Source organism: Mus pahari, chromosome 3 (genome assembly GCF_900095145.1).
Source record: "Mus pahari chromosome 3, PAHARI_EIJ_v1.1, whole genome shotgun sequence".
Taxonomy (NCBI): domain Eukaryota; kingdom Metazoa; phylum Chordata; class Mammalia; order Rodentia; family Muridae; genus Mus; species Mus pahari.
This window is the reverse complement of record NC_034592.1, coordinates 56,572,029-56,590,877: the sequence shown is the minus strand read 5'-3', so window position 1 is coordinate 56,590,877 and position 18,849 is coordinate 56,572,029. Positions and strand designations below refer to the sequence as shown.

General features: G+C 42.4%; 1 protein-coding gene across 2 annotated transcripts in view; it reads right to left on the bottom strand.

Moving 5' to 3' along the window:
- Nucleotides 1-9,174: 9,174 nt before the first annotated feature.
- The window catches only part of Erich2 (glutamate rich 2), a 34,351-nt gene continuing 24,676 nt past the window's right edge, over nucleotides 9,175-18,849 (bottom strand). For both annotated transcript variants that reach the window (XM_021192202.2, XM_021192203.2), the window contains 4 exons: nucleotides 17,774-17,955; nucleotides 13,451-13,508; nucleotides 10,455-10,526; nucleotides 9,175-9,511 (listed from right to left, as the gene is read on the bottom strand). In XM_021192202.2, coding sequence (XP_021047861.1) covers nucleotides 9,390-9,511; nucleotides 10,455-10,526; nucleotides 13,451-13,508; nucleotides 17,774-17,955 — 434 coding nt within the window. In that variant the 3' untranslated portion in view covers nucleotides 9,175-9,389. The remainder of the gene's footprint in view (nucleotides 9,512-10,454; nucleotides 10,527-13,450; nucleotides 13,509-17,773; nucleotides 17,956-18,849) is intronic.

The following is an 18,849-nucleotide window of genomic DNA, read 5'->3' as shown; positions in this document are numbered from 1 at the left end:
GCAGCTGCCTTGTTTGTTTGTTAGAGCACAGGACATCAGCGCCATCTTGTAATGGCGAATGTGAGGGCGGCTCCCCACAACCTGCCACTGTTACATTCAAAGTACTTCTAGGGTCTCAGTCTTAGTGAAGCCCAGGTAATTGCAGTGTTCCTGTTGTGATGTATCCACCAGAGAAGACCCATCAGACATGGGTTCAAGCCAACAGAAGGTCTTTATTAGCCGGCCAGTGACTGCGCTGGGTATTGGGGACCAGTGTGCAGTCCCAAACCTTTCTCAGGGTGAGCTTTTAAGCATGAAAACCACATCTTGGGTTGAAATGGCTCAGTTAGCAAGAACAGCTAGCCAGAAGTAGAACTACACAGAAGTCAAAAAGCAAGTAGTCCATTTAAGGACTTTCCCAGAACTATGGACTTTGATGGATTAGGTTTTTGTTTTCATTTTTGACAGGTGGTGCTGCCTGCTTGCTAGGTTCCCATGCCTGGATGAGAGGGCAGTTATGGCGTAAGTCATGCTGAGGTCTGCGCCCTGTTACATTACCAGTGCTCAGGCCCCCAGGATGCTGGACTTTTATCTGGAAATGCTGTTCCATGTTGCTCTTCTTGCAGTTTTCCTGACTGTTGTAGGCATCCTTCCATCTCAGGGGCTTTGCAATCATCACCCGAGTATAGAGTCCTCCCTGCTATGCTTCACTGTTATTCAATATTAATGAGGGTTTCTACTCTGCCTTAGATCATTTACTTTCCAGATAAAAGACACAAAACTTTTATATTTATAATAAGCGCTTAAATCACTAGATCTGGGCAGATATCAATCCTCTATGCTATTTTTGTCTACTTCCTTATCAGTAACTCCGAGATATAATTTGCCATGTTCCTCCTGGGCCATTCCTACTCCAACTGGCCAGCCCTGATGGCCATGTTTTCATGTTTTACTCACCCCATGGCATCTTCTCCTCTTCCCACCTTCTCTCCTCTCCCTTGTGGTCCTGCTTCAGATCCCAAGCCCAGGAGTTGAAACCCCGCCTACCTCTCTTTTGCCCAGCTACAGGCTGTAGGCCTCTTTATTGGCCAAACAAGGATAACTTGGGAGGCAAGGTTACATAGCATCGCCTGGTGTACAGTGAGGATCTCCTTGTCTCTGGGGCAACCAGGGTTGGTGTTTACATTACAATCCACAGCAACAAAACAAACCTCGGCCCTCTACATCGCAGTCTTTGCTCTCACGTTCCTTTCTCAGTGAGAGCTTCTTCCACCTTCTATTTAACACCGCCATTCTCTAGGACACCACTTTCCCCAACATTTTTTACCTCCTTAAAATGTGTTTATTTACGCTATTTAGTATTTGTTCTTCCCACAAAGATAAGCTCTAGGGCAGGAGAGTTGGTAAAGTATCTGCCATGAAATCACAAGAACCTGGATTTAGATCCCTAAACTCCACACAGAAAGCTATGGCGGTGTGTGCCTGTAACCCTACTACTGACATCTGGACCTCGATGGCCAGACAGTTTAATGGGTTTAGTGAGCGATCCTGTCTCAAAGAACAAGGTGGGAAGCAACAGAAGAAACTACCCGATACACACACACACACACACACACACACACACACACTTCTGAGAAACTAAATTATTACTGTCTTGCCATTCTGTCTCAACACAGAACATTTCTTTTTTTTTTTTTTATTATTATTATTTTCTTTATTTACATTTCAAATGCTATCCCGAAAGTTTCCCATACCCCTCCCCCCACCTCTGTTCCCCTACCCACCCACTCCCACTACTTGGCCCAGGCCTTGCCTTGTGCTAGGTCATATAGAGTTTGGAAGACCAAGGAGCCTCTATTCCCACTGATGGCCGATTAGGTCATCTTCTGCTACATATGCAGCCAGAAACACAAACCCCGGGGGTACTGGTTAGTTCCTGTTGTTGTTCCACCTACAGGGTTGCAGCCCCCTTCAGGTACTTGGGTACTTTCTCTAGTTCCTCCATTGGGGGCCCTGTGTTCCATCCAGTAGCTGGCTGTGAGCATCCATTTCGGTGTTGACCAGGTACTGGCATAGCCTCACAAGAGGCTGCAATAACAGGGTCCCTTCAGCAGTATCTTGCTGGCATGAGCATTAGTATCTAGGTTTGGTGGCTGATGATGGGATGGACTCCCGAATGGGGTACTCTCTGGATAGTCCATCCTTTCATCTTAGCTCTAAATTTTGCAGAACATTTCTTAATCACTCTAACCACTTAATTCATGTTTTGTTGTTTTATTTTGTACAGCTGAATTTGTAAAATCTCCCAGCAGGCATCTGTGATTTTGATCAGGGTAGGAAGGCACCTGGTGACTGCTGAGTGAGTGTGGCTGTTGAGCTGCTTGCTTATTTATTTACTTATTTATTATTTATTTATTTTCTGGTATGAGGTGCCAGGGCTTCTGAACACACTCATCCTTACCAAATTTGGGGAGGAAAGGGTTTATTTTGGTTATAAGTCCATACCACTAAGAAAGTCAGCTATGGAGGAGGCTGCTTATTGGCTTGCTTGTCTTGCTCAGCCTGTAGCTCCGGGGAACACAAGCCCAGGGCTGTCTCCACCGTGAACAAAGCCTCCCACATCACCACTGAGATACATGCCCTACAGGCCTGCCAACAGCCAATGCCATGGAGGCAATTTTTCCTTTTTTTTTCTTTTAAAAAAATGTAGGTTTTTTTGTTTTGTTTTGTTTTTAGGAGATTTATTTATTTTATATATGTGAGTACTCTGTCACTTTTTTCAGACACACCAGAAGAGGGCATCAGATCCCATTACAGATGGTTGTGAGCCACCATGTGGTTGCTGGGAATTGAACACAGGACCTCTGGAAGAGCCATTAGTGCTCTTAACCGCTGAGCCATTTCTTTACCCTAGAGGCAATTTTTCAACTGAGGTTTCATTCTCTTAGATGAGTATAGATTGTGCCAACTTGACATAAAATTAGCCAGCATAGATCCCTGGAAACGGGAGTTACAGCTTTAAGCTTACTATGTGGTGTGCTTGGTATTGGACCTGGGATCTCTGGAAGAGCAATCATTGCTCTTAAATGCAGAGCTATTGCTACAAGCTCCATTTTTTAAACTTAAATTTAAAATAAAATATAACTTCTAATTACTTCACTTTCCCCCTTCCCAGTCGTTCTTACAATACCTCCCATGTACCCTGTCTTGCTTTGTACATGAACTGTAGTCACACACACACATGTACACACACATGTGCACATACCTAAATATGTAAATACAACCTGCTCAGTCTTTTTAGAGCTACTTGTATATAGGATTTCAGTACTGGACAGTTAGGGAGATTATCCTAAGGGAAAAATCAACCTTCCTAATGCTGTGACCCTTTAATACAGTTCCTCATGTTGTGATGACCCTCAACCATAAAACTTCATTGCTACTTCATAGCTGTAACTGTTAGTTATGAATCATAAATATCTAATATGCAGGATATCTAACATGTGACTCCCTTGAAAGTGTTGTCCTAGTCCACAAAGGAGCTGTGACCCACAGGTTGAGAACCACTGCATACGTCTCTTGAACTTCTCTGTCTATAGGTGAGACACTGTTAGCAGGTTTTGCGTGATGCGCTTCAGATCTTGTTTAGGCAGTCATATTGCTGAGACATCACGGGAGTTTTCCTGTCATTTCCAGAAGATATACTCTCACAACTGATTTCTGGGTCCCCTGGGCCTTACAATCTATCTGCCCCCTCTTCCTTAGGTACAAGTCATTTAAAAAAAGTTATTATGAATGACTTTTCCTAATTTTTGTCACAGCATATTATTAGTATATAAAAAGCTACCCATTTTTGTATATAAATATTTAATCCTGCCACTTTGCTGAGAATGCTCAGCAGATCTGCTTTCTGGTGGAGTCTAGTTTAGAGTCTTTTATGTAGGATTATGTCTGTAAATTCTGATTTTTTTCCTTTTTATTTACCACCATGATTAAAAGAAAAAAATTAATCAAATAAGAGTGGAGAGAGTATACCCATATCTTCTCCTTGATTTAATACCTTCAGCTTATTCCATATTTGCAAGAAATTTGTCACTTATAACTTTATTATATCGAGGCACACTCCTACCAGGGCTAGTTAGTATCTTCAGGCACTGGAAATGATGATGAGTCTTGTCAAAATTTTTATCCTCTATCTCTTGGTACAACTGTGTGATCATTATTTGTTCTTGATTCTATTTACATGCACACTAAATTTATTGATTTGCCCATATTGACTTTTTCTTCCATCGTTGGAATGAAATCAAGTCGATGATCTGGCCGTCCTGGGACTTGTTCTATAGATCAGACTGGCCTTGAACTCAAATCTGCCTGCCTGGGAGATCTGAAGGTTGAGATTATGGGAATGTTCCACCATGCTCTGTTCTTTGCTGATTTTTCAAAAACTGACTTTTAGTGTGTGTGTGTGTGTGTGTGTATAACATGGTATATATTGTGTGTGTGGGGGGGTTATCATACAGTGACTTTTGGAAGTAGGTTCTTCTACCATATGGATTCTAGGGATCAAACCGAGGTCATCAGGTTTGACAGAAAGTAACTTTGACAGGGCTCTCCTGTAGGCTTATATTTTTCAAAAACCTACTTTAATAAGGGCTCTTAAATGCTTAACCTCCCTTTTGCCCACCAACTGAAGGTAGGCAAGGAAGATGGCTAATAGGACAAGAGGGATGTGGACTTGTATAGAGTAGTTCCTTGGAGGCAATTTCAAGCTTCATTGTCTGCAGTCCAGTCCACTAACAAAACACCGAACATGAATCAGCAGAGTGGCTTCAAGAAACCTTGAGGCTCTGCTTATTGCCATGAGTCCACCAAAGTGGCCAGAAGCAGCTAGAGCACCACCAGAAGTTCTGCAGTGTGTTTCTCTCTATGAAGTTATGACAAGAGAAGATCAGAGAAGAAAGCAAGGCAAAGCAATGCAAGAGTGTTGTCAGCAAAGACCAGCACCAGCGAAGCCCAACAAAGACCAACAAGGCAAAGCAATGGCAGAGTGTCATCTACTGTCTGTTGGGTTATATTTATACCCTTTCCAAACATCATGTATCCTCTCAAGCATCTGCTCCAACCAAAAAAGGCCCTTTCACCAGGCAGTTTCCAGAAAACACCACATGTCTATTCTCAGCAAAACATTCTGTCATGTGACTGCTTCAGAAAAACATCCTCTCATAAGACAGTTTCCAGGAAAAAAAAAATCACATGACACAACTGGGTCTCCAATGAACCCAGAAATTTCCACTTCACCCTCCTATCTCTTTGTTGATATTTTGGGGGGATTGTCAAGATAATTTATATTTTGATGAAACTTAAGTATTGAAATCACCAGTATAATTATATTTGGATTAATCTGTCCCCTTATAGTCTACCATTGTTTGCTTTATAAAACTAAGTATATCATAACATAATATAATGAGTAAGTACTTATAATGGTGATAATCCATAGATTGTTTCCCTTTTTTTAAATAGTAGCCTTAAAAGTCTCTTTTGATCCATTTTGGCTTAAAGGCTGCTGTGTCATACATGAGTTTAGCTACTCCTCTTTGATTTTGGTTTCTGTTTTCTTGAAACACTTTCTGTCCTTCCATTTCTATTGTGTCTTTATTAAGTGAATTTCTTGCAGACAGCAAATAGTTGGATTTTGTTTTTTAAACAATTCAGCCATTCTGCGTCATTTAATTGAAGAATTAAGACCATTTATTTTGAAAGATGTTGGGCTAGGGATGCAGCTCAGTTGGTAGAATGCTTGCCCAGCACGCACAGAGCCCTGGGATTGACAACCACAACTACATAAAACTGGACATGGTGGTGCATACCTGTAATTTCAACACTTGAGAAGATCAGAAATTTGAGATAATATTCTGCTATATAGTGTGTGCATTTAGAGGCTAGCCTAGGCAGGAAATACTGCCTTGAAAATATATTTCATATGTAGTATATATGTATATATATATATATATATATATATATATGTTATTATTTAGAGGTGTGTGTGTTTTACTATTATCTATTTTATAGGTTTGCTGGTTTATTTGGCTAATAATGTTTGGATCTCTAGTTTTCATAATTTATCTACTCTTCCAGTGAGATTCTTTCCTGAGCTCTATCATTTTTGTGTTGTCTTCCCTTAAGTCTGTCTCTATTGGTAAAGCTGATTTAGTGTGAACTGTGCATAGGTCTGTGAGCCGGTGAGGTGGCTTAGTGGGTAAAGGCACTTACTGTCTAGCCTGACAGTGGAAGTCCCACGCCTGGAACTCCAGTAAAATTGGAGAGAACGGATTCCCATAAGCTGTCCTCCGACCTATGTATGTACACTGTGGCAAAATGTGTGTGCAGGTGTACACATGTGCATACATAAATCAAACTTAGTTTTCAGGAACAGTTTTGGAGTATTTTGTGAACTATGTTGTATTTTGGATATACCGTGACACTGTGCTATCTGAAAAGTTAAAGAGATCTTGCCCTCAATTCAGATTGGCATAGTCATAAAGAAATTTAGGAATGATTTAAAATTTTTTCTTAATTATTTCATAGCTAATTTGAAAGTGACAGAAATGTCTCAAACAATATTGAATCTTGGGGTTGGAGAGATGGCTCAGTGGTTAAGAGCACTGGCTACTCTTGCAAATGACTTCTCAGGTGGCTCACAATCACCTGAAACTCAAGTTCCAGGGGACTCAATGTCCCCTCTGGACTCCTGAGGCACATACATACACATTCAGACAGACAGATGGACAGACTGGCACACACAGAGACACACACAATAAAATAAGTCTTAAAAAGTATGGAATCAGAAAAATAACATCAGTTCATGCATAAATACAAAGCCTTTCCAGTGTTGGATCAAAAATACATTTATCTTTCTTTTCATTTATTAATTTGAGAGTACACATGTACATAGACACAAAGAAACATACACACACACACACACACACACACACACACACACACATATGCACATGTTAAGGACCAGCCTCGGCCTAGAGAGGGGTTCCTGAGGGAAGGGGTGTCTGGGAGTGGCGAAAACAAAAGACTCAAGTCAAATTTTGCGTCCAAGCTGGTGGCTTCTGTTGAGATGGCTTTCCAGACCTGCTCTGCTCTGCTCTGCTCTGCTCTGCTCTGCTCTGCTCTGCTCTGCTCTGTTCTCCTGTCTGTCTGTCTGTCTGTCTGTCTGTCTGTCTGTCTGTCTCTCGCTCGCTCGCTCGCTCTTGCTCTCTCTCTTGCTCTCTCTCTTGCTCTCTTTCTCTTCCACATGTTCTCTTTCCTGTCCTGCTCTAGACAAATTTCTCTTGCTATTCTGAAAACTATGGCTGAGACATCCAGCTTTCTGCTTCTAAAACTCTCTCTGCTTCTAAAAGCTCTCTGGATAGCTCATGGGTCTTCTGACCAAGTCAGAAAACCTGCTATTGAGAAGGCAAGGCTGGCTCCATGACAGGCTTCAAATTGGCAGTTCCGACTGGGCAAGCCCAGGCTTTAGCAGCTGCTCTGCTACCTGCCTGAGGCAAGAGCAATGGGTCAGCAAGTTTCCAGACTTTCTGACCTACTTGCCCAGCAACAGTTTCCAGCCCCAGTGCCCTGGTAATGGAATGTCCTTAGAGATGGAGTAAGATGAAAGTCTGAAATTCCCTAATGTGCTTTATTTAATTCAGGCCTGTGAGCTCACTTGGTTTTCTCTCTAGTTTGGTAATGGGAGACCTCAGAAAAGCTTGACTTCTGCAGAATAAAACACTCTGTATTTACATACTATTTGAGTTCGGGGTGTCATTCTTCTGAGAATCATGGACCTTTACACTACAAAAAAATTCTTGGATTTTTTTGACTGAGAAATTCTAAAACTAATTCTCCAGTTTCCTGATCAAAACCAGAAAGCCAGAAAAAAATTCTTAAAGTTGTTTGCTCTTCAAGAAGCCTTCTTTGGATAGATGCTAGAAAACATTCTAAAAGAGCTGTGTTCACTCTCCATGGATTTTCTGACTAAAATCTGGTAGAAAACTATTCCTAAAGAGTTGTTTTCACTGTCCAGAGATGCTCAGATAGTTCAGCTCTCGCTAGAGAAAAATTCTAAAAAAGAACTGCTATCACTTTCTGCTAGCTCAGCTCATACAGACCAAAAGTCTGGGTTTTTATTTACATATAAATTCAGTTATTTATTCCAGATTCCCCTTTGACTGTCCTATGAATAAGCATCCTGTTACCCAGCCCTTTGATTCTTAGGAGACAACGAACACTTTTTTTTTTTTTTTTTTTTACAGAGATCTACCTGCTTCAGTTACAGTAGTTGACTGGGACCCTGCCCTGGAATTACCATTCCAACCAAGCCTGGACCTAAATTTGAACTGTCCCAGGATGAACTTGAACTCAGGAATTTGCCTGCAATTGTATCTGCCTGTGTATCTTTCTGACAAACTGGCTCATAGGGCAGCTGCCTCTGTTCCTATAGATCTGTGAAGTTCCTTAGACAATGCATATTGCATCCTTATATTTTGCACACCCTTAAGGGTTGACCTGAAGGTCCCAGAGACAGAATGTCTTGAAGGTACCATTTTGCTGAGGCATTAGCCACACCTTTGCCTCCCAGACTCAAGCTGTCTCCAACTATCAAGGAGTCATTAACATTAACAGGGAGGAATTTCCTCGGAGGAATGTGAAAATATGTACATTATTATACAAACAAACCTCCTATTGGCTGCAGCCATCGACACTTGTGAGGCCCATACCTGCTAGCCCTGTCCCAGGGGCAGGAACCGTGTCATTCTGTCCCTACCAAGGGCCCCCACCCCACCCCTTTATTTTGCAGTTACTTCCCAGTTGCTAGGGATACAGTCATGTATCCAAAGTCCGCCCTGTTCCATGAACATGGAGGTTATACTCCCTGCCGGGGAGGAGAAGCAGATCCTGACACACGCTGCATGAACAGTGATTTCCATGTTTTTAAAGGCTTGATGTGGTGATCACTTAAAGGGGATTGAAAGCACAGCTGTTGAGCCATGATGTCACAGAGGCGAATCGAGACACTGCAAATAGGTAACGCATGCTGGAGAAAACTACCCTCACCACCTCATTTTTCTCACCTGTAAAATGGGGATAGTAACATACTACACAGGGTTGTAAGATTATATAAAGTATGTAGCGCATACTTTATGCTCCACCTACTCTGTGTTCCTGACACACTCTACCTCTTCCATGCTTCCCTCTCTAAGTGGCCAGCCTTGGACTTTGGCAAGGAGCTCAAACTAAGAATGTGGAACACTTGAACTCTGCACCGAAGAAACCACAGTTACACCACACGGCAGCTCTCTACTTTATATTTGGATTTGCATAGCATATACTCTTGAAAATAACTCTCACAGCAGCTGTGCCTGCTAGGACCCATCCTCGCACTCGTCCGAGCTGTCCTCACTGCCGTCCTCACTGCTCTCCACCTCGCTCTCGCTGCTTGAGTCCTCGTCACTGTCCTCTTCGTCCTCTTCGTCCTGAGCTTTCTCTGCCACAGAGAGAAGAGAGATGCTAACCATGTCCCCCAGGGTCCCTCTCTTCCAAAACTCTCATATCTCAACTCCCTCCACCACCAAATGTGCATTTTGAGGACTGTGAAAACTGGGCTGAACTTGGTGGAGAGTTAAAATAGAACACGAAAGCCAACGTAGTGACTGTGGGTTCAAAACTAACTTAAAGCACAGGTCTATAAAAATAACTCTTACTATTGACAATGAAATCCTTAAAAAGCCTGGCGTGATGGTTCATGCATGATCCCAGAACTCAAGAAGCTGAAGCAGGAGGATCATGATCTCAGGGTTAGCTTTGATACTCTGTCTCAACAACAAACCAACCACACTTTGTAAAAGGGAAAGGAAGATCTGAACTAGAATAAGGGAATTGGCATAGGGTGATTTAGATGGTTCTGGCGTCACTGGAATTGTGAGACACACAATACTGGAACACAGGGGCATGGTGACACAGTCTGTCTTTTCCATGACTGAAGGAGCCGGCTCGTTTGGGCAGTTCCGTCCCATGGGGAGAACAGGGCAGCCACCTTTCCCATCCACAGGAAACAAGCTGATTTACTTCATCATTTTAATACACCGTTTAGACTAGTGGTTCATAACGTGTGGGTCTTGACCCCCTTTGGGAGTCAAAACTTTCACAGGGATCACCTAAGGCCATCAGAAAATACAGATATTTATGTTATGATTCATAAGAGTAGCAAAATTAGTCAGAAAATAGCAACAAATAATGTTATGTTTGGGGGTCAGCACAACACAAAGAACTGTATTAAAGGGTCTCAATGACAGAAGTTTGAGAACTGCTGAGTTAGACATTCCTTAACATTCCCTGAAGATCTATTTTCATAATCTCTCATAATGTTTTTTCTAAACACTATTTACAGTTCTATGAGGGAAAAAAAGAATTTCAAAATTAAAAATTACCCTTCAGCAATATCTCTTCAATAAGTGAGAAAAATTCCTTGGCCACAGGATTTTCTGGTTCATAGATTAGGACTGAAAATGGACAACAGAACACATGTTATTGATATCCAGGGTGTTTCAGCAAACAGCCCTTGGGGCTGTCAATCAGAGCAGGCAAAAGCACAAAGCAAGAATTTCCACAATTCTATCTCATGCACATCTGAGAACAAAGAAAATTCTCCACTTCTTTTTGGAGTTTTAAACACTTTTTTTTAAAAAAAATTATTTATTTATTTATTATTATACATAAGTACACTGTAGCTGACTTCAGACACACCAGAAGAGGGCATCAGATCTCACTACTGGTGGTTGTGAGCCACCATGTGGTTGCTGGGACTTGAACTCAGGACCTTCAGAAGAGCAGTCAGTGGTCTTACCCACTGAGCCATCTCGCCATCCATCTTTTTGGAGTTTTAAAGTGAAATGATGCTCTCTGTATTTCCTACCTCCTGTCCAAAGAACACAACCTCTTCAGTACAATGTCCTTCCCAGGCCAAGGACAGAAGCCCTTTGAGAAGCAAATTCTCCAAAGGGCAACAGTCTTGCACAATGCAGGCTCGGATGACAGGTTTGCTAACCCAGCTCCTGCTCCAGTCTCACCCACCCAGTGCCTACATAAAGGTCCTGTCTATCCCCAAAGAGTAGTGTTTTCTCCCTTGTACCAACCCTTCCATGCCAGAAGTGCCAATGTTTTAAAAAGGGAAACGATGGTATTTCTTCCTTTTTGTTCTGGCAGCTTTTACCCCAGTCTGTACCTGGCCTCTGATGGCTACCACGTCCTCCCCTCTCAATGTCCTGACCCCACTTTTAAAAATAATCTTCACTTTTGTTGATTCTTGCTATAACTGTATTGCTTCTGTTGGACTACTTTCTGGAGGGCTTGTTGATATGTTACAATATCCTAGAGGCCACAGTTCCATTTCAGAGTCACCCTGTTTTTTCAAAACTCTATAGATCACCCTCTACTTCCTTCCCAATGGCCTTGAGGAATATTCCTGATTCTTTTCACTCACCCATTTCAAGCTCATGCAGTATCTTGGTGGCCCCCAGGGGGCGCTGAAACACCAAGTGTGCTATTCTTGTGTGTGTGTGTGTGTGTGTGTGTGTGTGTTAATTGTGGATGGTTCAAGACTCCATTGACTCAGAGGAAATGATCCCTTGGCTTTTGCCTCAATTCCCCATGCCAGTGACTATCTCAAAATCACTAAATGTGACTAACACTCATCATGAGTCTGAGTTGGACTATGCACTTGCTCAAAAGGTCCTTTTAAGGTCCTTAGGTGGCCTCTGACCAATATTTTCTTGTAAAACTCTACTTCTATATTTTAAGTTAGACTAAAATATGCTTATCATCAATCTAAGGATTTCTGTGAGGCAAAGGCCCTCTGTAGAGGTTGTTCCTTACACGCCCATTTCTTCTCGAGTATTTGGGAAACCAGGTCAGATGCAGTTGAGAAGATAAAGTTCACTTGGAGGAGTAGCCACAGGATTTCCTGAACCATTTACATATTCAGATCATGGTTCTCCAAACGTATTTGGTGATGGGTCCTTTTTGGTGGAGCATGCTAACAATCCTTAGGAGATTTTAGGAAATTTCCTGCCAGGATTAGGATTATCTCATGGGCTCAGATATGAGATCAGCTATTCCCGTGCTTCAAAGGATAAGAAAAGAGAAGGTGGACAGAGTGGTTGGAAACACAGCAAATGCCAGCTGAGAGCTGGGAACTTTCCAAATCATTAAACATTGGAAAGTTGGAAATTGGAGTCTCTGAAATTCACTTCCTGGAGAGCTTTGGCAGCAGAGTGGGCACAGGGAAGAAGGGTGCAGGACTGAGTGAAGATACATGTTAGACACTATTATTATTATTATTATTATTATTATTATTATTATTATTATTATTATTATTATATCTGTTAAACGGAAAACCAAGAAAAATTACAGAAGTGGTATGTGAAAAGGTAATGACCAAGAAATTTTTGAACTTGATGAAACTATCAAGTACAGATTTTAAAAAGTCATCAAAGCACTCACTGCTTAAACACCAAGAAAACCACAGCAATCTTGAGAAATTCCAACCAGCTAGAAAGACAAGGTAGACCCTATCTCTCCTCTTGTCAGAAGCGCCCAGTGCTTCCCACTTACCACAGGGCAAAGGCCCTTCAGCTGGGGAAAGGTCTGCGATGCCCACTCGGCCTGTGCCCATGCCATGACGCTGGCTTGCATGCTAGCACCAGCCTCTTGCCCAGTTTGACCCACACTGGTTTGTGGAGTTGCCTCAGGCCCCTCCCCTCTGGCACAGCCATGGCTCCTCCTGCTCCGTGCCTGGTTCCTCCGTGTGCCCACCGTGCCTGGTTCCTCCGTGTGCCCACCATCTGGCTCCCTACCTCAGTTCTGTGCTCAAGCTCTGAATGAAGCCTTCCAGGCCATCCGATGGAAACCGTTTGACTTTCTAGTACCTTCTCCTCCTCTCCCTTTCTTTGGCTTCCTCCATGGCCCCTGTCAGTCATGACACACCATTTACTCCTCACTTTATTGTTCCTCCAGCACTAGACCTGACAGGTTTAGGTAGAATGCTGATTTTCTAGGGTCTCACAAAGTGTCTCCCACACAAGCAGGGCTGAACATTTGTGGAATAAACACATGTTCAGTTAGTAGAGACTCCCAGCCCCCTGATGCTTCTCTGAAACTAGCAGCATAAAGCAATTTACTGCCTCCTACGTCATGAAGATTCTCTTTTCCAGGACAGCGATCAGTTTGTCTACATCAATTTAACACACACAGGGGGCTCTTGGGGTCCCAGTGAGTTATAGATTACCTGAACTAATTTATTCTAAAGGATCTCTGGGACACTGGCAGAGAAGTCACTAGACTGGGATAGTCAGGACATCTTCATATTATGAGCTCTGTCCTAGAAGCAAAGGGATAGCCTGAGAAGGTAAGAGTGTTTTGTACTTACTCATCTGACATAATTTCTTTGCCAGCTGGTAGTCTCGGCCCATTTCTGCTCTCAGGAACTGGAAAACAAATTCTTCAGATAAGTGGTTTCAAGACAAACTTTAAACAAACTCCCTAAAAATACTGATGAATGACTAGTTATTCTGATTTTGCTTTCTTTTCTTTTCTTTTTTGAGACAGGGTTTCTCTGTGTATCCCTGGCTGTCCTATAACCCACTCTGTAGATCAGGCTGGCCTCAAACTCACAGAGCTTGTCTTTGCCTCTTGAGTGATGGGACCAAAGGTGTGTGCCACCTGACCCAGTAGCTATTCTGCTTTTAACATTTACACATTTCTCTATGTGATGAGTCTGTAGTCAGTCAACTAACCACACTTACATATTTTTTTTTTTTTGTTTTCGAGACAGGGTTTCTCTGTGTAGCCCTGGCTGTCCTGGAACTCACTCTGTAGACCAGGCTGGCCTCGAACTCAGAAATCTGCCTGCCTCTGCCTCCCAAGTGCCGGGATTAAAGGCATGTGCCATCACTGCCTGGCTACATATTTTTATATTTTAAGATTCTTATTTTTATTTGTGTGTGTGTGTGTGTGTGTGTGTGTGTGTGTGTGTGTGTGAATATATGCCATGTATGTACAGGTGCCCGCAGAGGTCAGAATAGGGTGTCAGATCTCCTGGAGCTACATGGTGTGGGTGCTGGGAAGCAAACTCTGGTCCTCTGAAAGAGCAGAAAAAACCCCTTAACCACCAAGCCATCTCTCCAGACCAAGTCTGTATTGAAGATGGGTGATGGAGCTTGGTGGGAGAGCCCAGTCCTGTTGCCTGGCCACAAGGTCTGTGTTTCTCAGCAGCCTGGGGATGAGGAGGCTGATTCAACCAGCATCACATTGGTCTCATCATTTACTTTAAGGATTTCTTTGGTGCAGGGTCAGCTTTCCTCTAGCAACGTAGACCATAATGACATGACAGTTACTAACTTTAAACCCATTGTGGGGGCTGGAGAGATGACTCAAGCAATGAAGAACATGTGCTGCCCTTGAGAAGACCCGGATTATGTTCCTACCTCCCATATGATGATCCATAACCATCTGTAACTCCAGTTCCCTGGGAATCCAATGCCCTTTTCTGATCTGAGGACATCTGCATGTGTGTGGTTCACATGAATACATTAAAGTACTCACAAACACTCACAAACAATAAACAATCTTTTTTTGTTTTGGGGTTTTTGTTTTGTTTTGTTTTTTTGTTTTTTTTGAGACAGGGTTTCTCTGTGTAGCCCTGGCTGTCCTAAAACTCACTCTGTAGACCAGGCTGGCCTTGAACTCAGAAATCCACCTGCCTCTGAGTCCCAAGTGCTGGGATTAAAGGTGTGCCCACCACTGCCCGGCTCAAACAAATCTTAAAAAGAAAAACAGGCAGAAGAACTGTGAACTGGAGCCGCAACCATAACTCAGTATCTATTGGTTTTGCTGATGCGTCATTTGCTTGGACATCTTATTGCTTTGGCTGGTTAAAAAGTAGTACATGCATGCAGGATAGGAATTTATAAGCTAAATAAATAATTATGGCCCTAATTGAAAATACTTCTAATTCTATCATCTGAAGATGTAAATTTTTAAAACATTATATATATATAAATCCTTGTATTTTATTTTATGTGCATGAGTGTTTTGCCTGTGTGTGTGTGTGTGTGTGTGTGTGTGTGTGTGTGTGTGTGTGTACCATGTGGTGCATGCCTGGTGCCCACAGAGGTCAGAAGAGGACATCACCCTAGAACCAGGGTTACAGATAGATATGAGCAGCCCCGTGGGTGTAGGAAACAAGACCCAGGTCCTCTGCAAGAACAGCCAATGCTTTGAGCCAGTCAGCCAACAACTCCTCTCAGGTATTTTTTAAATAAATGAGTGTATATACACATATGTAACAGTTATGTACATATGTATTAAGATCGTTCAGAAACTTAAAAAAAAAATTGTAATCACTTTCTCCCTCTGGCACTAAAGTCTATTCTGGAGTTGGGGGCAGAGGTTGATTCAGGGCCTTGTGTGGACTGCGCATGTGTTCTACAACCCAGCTGACATCTGTAGACCTGAACAGTCTCTCTTACTTAGGGTATAATCTTACTAGAATAATATTGTATTGTTAGCTCTTTCTATTGCCTCTACTAAAGAAAACGCCCCACTGTCTGGCGGTCCTTGTTTGTGTGAGGCAGCGATGGAACCTATACAAGTACAGAGATCTATCTACAAGAGCAAAGCCCTCTGCACAATGAGGAGACACCTACCTCTCTCTCTCTCTCTCTCTCTCTCTCTCTCTCTCTCTCTCTCGCTCTCTCTCTCTCTCACTCCCAACAATTTACCAATTTAAGAAGCAGTTCTTTAACATTTTTCTCAGTCTCTACCCTAAGGTTTTTAAACACTTTCTTCCTGGGGCTGGTGATATGGCTACTCAGTTGGTATAGGTGCTTGATGGTTTGAATTCAATCCCACATGTGCACTGTGAAACACGCGTGCGCGCGCACACACACACACACACACACACACCTCCCACTAAGCAAATAAAATAAAAATGTAATTAAATATTTCCCTTTTTCTTTTTTTAAAAAGATTTATTTATTTATTTATTTATTTATTATTTAATGTATTTGAGTACACTGTAGCTGTCTTCAGACACACCAGAAGAGGGCATCAGATCCCATTACAGATGGTTGTAAGCCACCATGTAGTTGCTGGGAAATGAACTCAGGACCTCTGGAAGAGCAATCGGTGCTCTTAACTGCTGAGCCACCTCTCCAGCCCTAAGTGTTTTTCTTAGTGTAAACAGATCTCTCTGAGAAACGGCTCTGTTGATCGATAATTAAATTGGAGTCTTTCCTTACATATTAACAAATGCCATCACTGCTTTAAAAAAAATCTCTTTTCTTGTCCAAGGCTTAGATTTTCACTTACTTTTGCATTTATTTTATGTACGTGTGAGTGCCTGCGTGTATGTATGAGCATCACGTGTGCATCAGATGTCCACAGGGGCCAGAACTGGGTATCAGAGACGCTAAGTTCCAGGCAATGGTGAGTTATCAGGTAGCTATACACATACAGGAACCAAAATCAGGTCTTCAGCAAAAGTAATGAGTGCTTTCAGGGGCTGGTGAGATGGCTCAGTGGGTAAGAGCACCCGACTGCTCTTCTGAAGGTCCGGAGTTCAAATCCCAGCAACCACATGGTGGCTCACAACCATCCTTAACAAGATCTGACTCCCTCTTCTGGAGGGTCTGAAGACAGCTACAATGTACTTACATATAATAAATAAATCTTTTTTTTTTTTTTTTAAAAAGTGCTTTCAACTGTCCAGCCGTCCCTCCAGCCCAATGTTAGTTCCATTCCTCTTTGTAGCTACACTTTATTTTAAAGCTTCATTTATTTGTTTGTTTGTTTGTTTGTTTGAGACAAGGTCTGAAGTAGCCCAGGCTGGCTTCAAACTCTAGCTAACTACCTCTTGTTCTTCCTCCCCATCCCCACCACACACACACACACACACACACACACACACACACACACACACGGCCTGGGATCATAGGTGTGTGTTACCAGGCCTACAATTTTCTGCTTCCTTTTTAATTGGTTATCTGCACATTTTCCAAATATCTACCACTTGATCTCTTAACTTATTTCTTTTAACTTGAATTTTAACTAGCTTCTTCAGTTCTTGTTTGTAATTATTCCAGTTTCTGATTTTACTATTTAGTGAACACTTTTTTTTTTTCGGTTTTTTTGAAACAGGGTTTCTCTGTATAGACCTGGCTGTACTGGAACTCACTTTGTAGACCAGGCTGGACTTGAACTCAGAAATCTGCCTGCCTCTGCCTCCCGAGTGCTGGGATTAAAGGCGTACATCACCACGCCTGGCTAGTGAACACTTTTAATTGCCACTGAACCATTTAGAACTAAGTTCTGAGGGTTGGACAGAAGGCTCAGTGGTTCTGAGTGCTAGCTCCACAGTCCCATGGACCAGAGTTCTGATCCAAGCACTTGTGAAACAAGCCATGAGTTCTGTCCATACAGAACAGAACTGTATCCTGGCTCCAGGATCCTGGTTCCGGGTGTGGGCGGAGTAAGATGGAGACAGAAGGATGTCTGAGGCTTGTTGGCTTCCAGATAAGCCAAGAAAATGTAAGTACCAGGTTTAGGGAAACACTGTGCCTCAAAACAATAAGTTAATTTTATAATTATTATTATATACTGATTCATTCACTCTAGCTGATAAGATTGTGTCCTGTTTAACGCTTCGGTATCTGTATGCCTCTTCAGTTATAACACACGTGCACAGACTTACTTCTGCCATTAGCTCCAGAGGGGCTCGAGTCTCCTTCTTAGCGGGGCCCTCATCATCTTCGGTGCTGCTGTCCTCTTCGCCGTCACCATCTGTCGAGTCTGACAAGTTCTCCTCAATGTCCTCAAAGCAGTAGTCACTATTTTCCTCTTGCTTTGCAAGGACCAAATCCTTGCTTGTTTCACCTGAAACGGAACACACATAACCAACAAACGATGGGAAGTTTAGGTGTTAAAATGGATCAGGTCCCATGAGCATCTGTGAGACCGACATATTAATAACAACAGTCAGCACACAAAAATCATCACTCTTCCCACCTGTAGGTCATTTACCTCTATCAACATCCCAATGAGAGGGTTAGTGTGTTCTTTATTTATATACTTAAATTTTAATTTTTTTTTGGTTCTTCAAAGACAGTACTCCTTTAAAATGTTTTAAATTTAACTTAATCGTATGTGCATTGGTGTTCTGTCTGCAGCCATATTCGTGTGCGGATGTCAGATCCCCTGGAACCGTAGTTACAGACAGTTGTGAGATGCCTGGGATTGAACCCAGGTCCTCTGCAGGAACAGTTAGGAGCCGGTGCTCTTCACTGCTGAGCTGGGTAGTGTTTTTATTCCCATCTACTGATGAAGAAACTGGGGGCATGGAAATGAACCCCATATTCAACTTCCTAAGGCAACACCATCAGTTTGGCTGGAGTTGATACTCATAACAACAGTCCATATTGTTCTTTCCTAAAATACATTAAAATGTACTATTAGGGAAATCTAAAAGAATTCTAATTCTTCTAATGTGGGCCTTTGGGTAGCACTATGAGGCTACTATATGCCTTTGGCTTTCTGTAGTCTTCCATACTTTCAGACTGAACTCGTTAGACCCAGCTCCTTCTCAGAAGATTCTGAGTGTCTATAAAGTCTCTTCTTTGATGGGACCATGGCCATGAGGTACTATAAACAATGTATAAACACTTGGATGGAAAAGAAAAGGAAGACATTCAGGGAAAGCACCAGAGAAGACAGGCTGGGAAAACACAGATGAGAAAGAAAAGGAAGGAAGGGAGGGAGGGAGGGAGGGAG